This window comes from Mandrillus leucophaeus, unplaced genomic scaffold, assembly GCF_000951045.1.
Source record: "Mandrillus leucophaeus isolate KB7577 unplaced genomic scaffold, Mleu.le_1.0 Scaffold664, whole genome shotgun sequence".
Classification (NCBI taxonomy): Eukaryota; Metazoa; Chordata; class Mammalia; order Primates; family Cercopithecidae; genus Mandrillus; species Mandrillus leucophaeus.
The window spans coordinates 16,180-22,720 of record NW_012107186.1 but is presented as its reverse complement, the minus strand read 5'-3'; the positions used below and the strand labels follow the sequence as shown (position 1 = coordinate 22,720).

Below are 6,541 nucleotides of genomic sequence, written 5' to 3'. Positions count from 1 at the left end.
TGTGGTGAGCCGAGATTGCGCCATTGCACTCCAGCCTGGGCAACAAGCAAAACTCCGTCTCAAAAAAAAAAAAAAAAAAGCTAGACATATAGTAGGTGGTCTGTCAGCTCATGTGAGTTTTAAGTTTCATATGGAGATAGAAAATTAGGCCAGGCACAGTGGCTCGCTCCTGTAATCCTGGCATTTTGGGAGGCCAAGGCGGGTGGATCACGAGGTCAGGAGATCGACACCATCCTGGCCAACATGGTGAAACACCATCTCCTCTAAAATACAGAAAACTCCGGGTGTGATGATGTACGCCTGTAGTCCCAGCTACTCGAGAGGCTGAGGCAAGTTAATCACTTGAACCCGGGAGGCGGAGGTTCCAGTGAGCTGAGATCACACCACTGCACTCCAGCCTGGTGACAGAGGGAGACTCCATCTCAAAAAAAACCAAAAAACAAAAAAAAAAAGAAAATTAGTTATCTTGGTGAAACCATAAGCATAGATATTTGCTTGTATATATATTCCAGTTTAAGAAAAATGAAGGCCCTGCTGGATTTCTAATTGGTTTTCCTTTTTCTCTTTCCTTATAGAAAAGCAGCATCTGTTATAGCAAAATACCCATACAAAATAAAGAGTGGAGCTGAAGCTAAGAAATTGGTAAGTTTAGTTAGCATGTTGATTGAAGAGTTCACACGTGTACAAATTTGGTGGGTTTCCACCAAACCAAACTTGCCTATCTGAAGCGGCCTTGACCCACACAGGCTGATTTCACTACTCTTGATTTCTTGGAATGACATTCATGCTGTTTCATACACACTTTTTCAAGCTCAAAATGTTTTCATTTGGGGGAAGATGGGTTAAAATTTTTTAAAATATTTGTAATTACAGTTTTCTTCCTCTCTGTTACAATATATACATGTACTCACATTGAATTTCAACTTGAGTGTTGGTTTTTAAGAAGGGCGACCAAGTGGCACTAGCATATCTGGTCCCCACCTATTTTTCTCTGATCCCCAGGTGTAGGAACCTATATGAATTAGTGAGAGTGCGTGTTCCCCAGAGAGATCTTACTAATAAGCACATGATTAAGCCCCTTTTATTTTATGGCATTTAGCCCTATTCTCTGTAATTTCCATGAAGCCTTGTGTACCGTATCACAGTTTCTAGAGGGTCACATCCCTTGTTAATTTGTAATATAATACCCCTTATCTGAAATGCTTGGGAACAGAAGTATTTTGGATTTTGGATTTTTTTTTCTTTTTGGAATATTTGTATATGGTTGAATATTCCTAACCGGAAAATCCAAAATCCAAAATACTCCAGTGAGCATTTCATTTCCTTTGAGTGTCATGTCAGCACTCAAAATGCTTCAGATTTTGGACATTCTGGAATGTGGATTTTTGTATTAGGGATACTCAACCTGTAATATCACTAAGAATATCCTGAGATGGTCTATCTATTGATAGTCAGATTGTTGTCTTATCTAAATCTTACTAAATGATTCAAAGTTCCTCAAATTTAAGGACCATATCTTATTCATCTTTTGTGAAAGATGTCAAATTAATATGACTTGTTTGTTTGTTTTGAGACAGAGTCTCACCCTGTTGCTCAGGCTGGAGTGCAGTGGCATGATCTTGGCTCACTGCAGCCTCCGCCTCTGGGGTTCAAGTGATTCTCCTGCCTCAACCTCCCGAATCGCTGGGACTACAGGCATGCGCCACCATGCCCAGCTAATTTTTGTATTTTTGGTAGAGACCGGGTTTCACTATGTTGGCCTGGCTGGTCTCAAACTCCTGACCTCAGGTGATCCACTGCCTTGAGCCTCCCAAAGTGCTAGGATTACAGTTGTGAGCCACTGCGCCCAGCCTGAGATGACTTTTGATTAGCCCAGATCCTGATAGTTATCACCTCCTTTTGTTCTTTACCTATTAATGTTTCACAAACGTTCTCTGGAATTTGAGTATTAATATTTGATTATCTTTAACCTTCTCAGGAGATGAGCCATAATTGCCCCCTTTTTTTTTTTTTTTGAGACAGGATCTTGCTCTGTCACTCAGGCTAGAGTGCAGTGGTGGCATGATCACAGCTTACTGCTGCAGCCCTGATCTCCAGCCAAGCGATCCTCCCATCTTAGCCTCCTGAGTAGCTGGGACTACAGGCATGCACCACCACACTCGGATCTCTCTCTCTCTCTCTCTCTCTATATATATATATATACTTTTTAAAATTTCTTTTGTAGAGATTGGATCTTGTTATGTTGCCAGGCTAGTCTTGAACTCTTGGGCTCAAGTGATCCTCCTGCCTCAGCCTCCCAAAGTGCTGGGATTACAAGTGTGAGCCACCATGCCTGGCCCATAATTGCCATTATATTTTTGCCCTTCAGAGTCATAACATTATCATAATCTTGGTCATCTTGTAATTTAGTGACAAATTGTCCACATTCAACATGTGCCACATCTTAACCTTGACTTTGTTACTCAGTACAAATCATGCTCTGATATATAGGCTTTAAATCCTTGTGGCATAGACAGTTCTCAGCATCAGTATATCCTCCTTAAATAGACTAGCCAAGTAAGTTATAAATACATTAGACTTTAATTCTGAGTTTCTGTCTTGGTGAACTGACCCATTGATAGTCTCAGGAACCACTCCTGCTTCCTTTCACTTCCTCTTTTATCCCTGCAGTACTTCCTTTTTTATGTTTGTTGCAAATAGCCTGCTCATTTCTTAGAGAAAAACTTCTGAAAAGCTCTGATACACTTCATCTGACATCTGCACTTATGGTATATTCCTAAAAAGAATACAAAGGTATCCAAAATTCCTTTTGCACAAGACTGGATGTAAAAATCTCATCATTGTGCCTTTTCACAATCATTTAAGAATCATAGAGCTACTATCTAGCCCATTTCTAGAATTACTTCTCAGTAATTCTAGAAATTATTCTAGATTATCTAATCTATTGCTTCTCAGTAATTCTAGAAATCTGAAATTTGCAGAGTGAGTAGTTTGCCTTTTATTCCTTAATGTTAGGTATAGAAAGTAGCTTGGGTTTAAATTGCTTGAGGTCAGTATGTTATTGAGTAAAATTATTGTAGCACTATCTGTAAAGGGAAAAATAATTACCTTTTAAAAAATCTTCTGATACAGGAAATGAGCCTGAACAGTTTCCTTTTTCTAATCTATTCTGCTTTCTAAATCTTTTGTTCATTTCTATCTGGTAATTGCTATTTTCCAAGCTTGAATATGCTTTCAGTAATTTGGGGACATTTATTAAACATTAAATAAATCAAGAATATTGATGAGTGAACTTAGGCCTAAGAGGCAGTCAGAAATAACTGGCACGCCTGTTATTAAGCATGCTGAATGTTTAACTAAAAAGGACCAATACACATGAAAAAAAGTTCAATTTTACTGATACCAAAGTTGCAAATTAAGCAAAACACTATATAGTGCCCATCAAATACATGCAGTGTGGAGAAAGATGTGAAAAAAAGGACACTCATTTACTGCCCATGAAAGTGTTGGTTGTTACAGCCTTTCCGAAGGCTGCTTTGTCAGAATGTATATATCCTTTGACCTAGCAATTCCACTTTGACATATTTTTCCTAAGGAAACTAATAGAGATGTGTAACTACTAGGATTCATTAATTCATAATTTTTGGTCACCTGTATGCCAGTCACTAGGGATAAAACAATGAAAAGACAGGATCTCTGCTGTCCTAAAACTTAGATTCTAGAGAAGTGCTGCCCAATACAGCAACCACGAGCCACATTTGGCCGTTGAGTTCTTGAAATGTGGATGTTGTGACTGAAGAATAGAATTTTAAATTGTAATTAATCTAAACTTAAATTGTCATATGTGGCTAATGTACCACGTTGGAATGTGCAGTTCCAGAGCAGTGCTTCTTAGAACAAGGTGTCTAGGCCAGCAGCATCAGCATCCCCTGAGAACTTAGGCATATTCTTGGCCCTACCCCAGACATGGTGAATGAGAAACTCTAGGGTGGAACTCAGCATTCTGTGTTTTAACAAGTGTCCCCATGTGATGCTGATGTATGCAGAAGCTTGACAACCTCTGTTCCAAAGGAATTTTATGAATATTATTATACTGTCAAATAATTGGAAACAATATACATGTTTACCTGGAGGGTATTTGCTAATTACATTATTATGCATTTATACAATGATATACTGTGCAGCCATTAAAGATACTGTTGGATTTATTTATTGGTATGGAAATTTGCTCATGATGTATTAAGAACACAGTGTGTACGTCATCCAACTAATTCTGCCTATATTTGTAAGCAGAAAAGATGTCAAATAATATATACCAAATGTTGGGGAATGAGTTTACAGATGATTTTACTTTTCAGGGTAATGAAACTGGTAAGTGAATGCTCTTCTTTATGCAACTCTGTATTTTCTAATTTTTCTATAACAAAAGTTAATTTTAAATAAGATATATTTATAATTATTTTGTCAGGGTTTCCCTCTTGTCATTCATATAAGCATTCTGTCTTTGGGAGAATTTATTTTCTCTGGGGTTCAATTTTCTGTATCCTTTATTTCAAAACCTTATCACATGGTATTCATTTATTTTTCATTTTCTGTTTTTTACTTTATCTTTTAATGATTTGGTAAGCATTATATTCATATGACTTTTATATTTCTAATTTTCCATGTAGCCTGGAGTAGGAACAAAAATTGCTGAAAAGATTGATGAGTTTTTAGCAACTGGAAAATTACGTAAACTGGAAAAGGTAAAATTTTAACTTGTTTACTTCATTAATTATAGTATCTGCCTTTATGGCCACTATGTAGCGTCATTGCAGGGTGACTGATGCCATTCACTCTAGTGAAACTCACAGGAAATGAGGTGAGTGGAGTTGATGGCTTTAACTATTGTATCTTTAAAATTTTGAATATTGTTTCTATAAAATGTTCACTTGTTTTATGTGGCATTTAAGCGACTGTTAATACCTATAGTAGAGTTGGCTCATCATTTTCAGTACTATTCAGAAAAGAGATTATAAACTTTTGACTAAAAGATCGTTATCTTTTAAAATTTATTTATTTATTTTTTTGAGACGGAATCTTGCTCTGTCACCCAGGCTGAAGTGCAGTGGTGCGATCTCGGCTCACTGCAAGCTCCGCCTTCCGGGTTCACGCCATTCTCCTGCCTCAGCCTCCCGAGTAGCTGGGACTACAGGTGCCTGCCACCATGCCTGGCTAATTTTTTGTATTTTAGTAGAGATGGCGTTTCACCGTGTCAGCCAGGATGGTCTTGAACTCCTGACCTCGTGATCCACCCGCCTTGGCCTCCCAAAGTGCTGGGATTACAGGCGTGAGCCACTGCGCCCGGCCATCTTTTAGAATTTCTGTGTTTAAACTCTCCCAAGCATTTTTATGGTTTTATTTCAGCCCTATGATAGTTATTATATCACTTCTGATCTGTTATGAATAGACCTTTTAAAAATATTGGATAACTTAGAGATAAGACATCTTCAGTTACTCTGTTATTCACCTGTTACTCCCTAGGTTACCTGTGAATAATTTTGTGTGGGTCATCCAGGCAATTGTAAATAGCTCTTCATGTCTTTTAGCAGACTGGTATGTTTCCAATAAGATCATTTAAGTCCTCAAAGCATTCTTAAATTATTGTTAGACTTTTTTCTTTTCTTAAAGATTCGGCAGGATGATACGAGTTCATCCATCAATTTCCTGACTCGAGTTAGTGGCATTGGGTAAGAACTATTTTTTAAGCAGACACAGTCGTCAATTGGCTTATTTTTCTTGTTAGCCAAAGTAAATTACTTGCTGTTTCTCAAAACCTGTACTTCACCACCTCTCTGCCTTAGCCATACAGTTCACCCTTCCATAGCTTATGATCTGAGGCTGATTCTTCAGATAATGCCTCTACTGTAAAGGCCCCATCCAAGGCAAATGTTACCTCCTTCATGAAACCAGTTTGGTTCCCCAGCCAGAAAGAACCTCTCCTTCCTCTGAACTCCACTACCACTTGTTCCATGTGCATCTATTTTCTTCTCCAGCTTGGCGTCTTTTGTTTCTATTTATATTTATCATGATATTTATCATAGCACCTCATGAATGGAACAAGCCCTCAATTTTTTTTTAAATTATTTTTTATTGAGACAGGGTCGCTATATTGCCCATGCAGGCCTTAAACTCCTGGGCTCAAGTGATTCTTCTTCCTCAGCCTCCCAAGTAAGGCTTGGATTATAGGTGCATACCCCCTTGCCCAGCTTCAGGCATTTTTAAATGAAGGGATTATTATCTTAAAATTTGAGTTAGTACCAAGGGGGGCTTTTTTGACACTGGCTGAAGTAAAGATTAACATTGAAATATTAAGACTTTAGTGCTCTCATCTTTATGGCATGGGGCATTCCTTTAAATATAATGATTTGTTCTTTAAATGGCAGCATTTTCAGTGAAAGTTATTCTAAAACATATTAAATTCTTAAACCTAGTATATTGAAAATGAGCATGACTCCTTGGGGGACTCAAGGCCATTTTAAAATTTTCATTAGAGGAATTA

General features: G+C 37.8%; 1 protein-coding gene across 2 annotated transcripts in view; it reads left to right on the top strand.

Moving 5' to 3' along the window:
* Positions 1 to 6,541, top strand: part of LOC105554915 (DNA polymerase beta-like) — a 30,026-nt gene that overhangs the window by 9,258 nt on the left and 14,227 nt on the right. For both annotated transcript variants that reach the window (XM_012001555.1, XM_012001554.1), the window contains 3 exons: positions 576 to 642; positions 4,671 to 4,745; positions 5,671 to 5,729. In XM_012001555.1, coding sequence (XP_011856945.1) covers positions 576 to 642; positions 4,671 to 4,745; positions 5,671 to 5,729 — 201 coding nt within the window. The remainder of the gene's footprint in view (positions 1 to 575; positions 643 to 4,670; positions 4,746 to 5,670; positions 5,730 to 6,541) is intronic.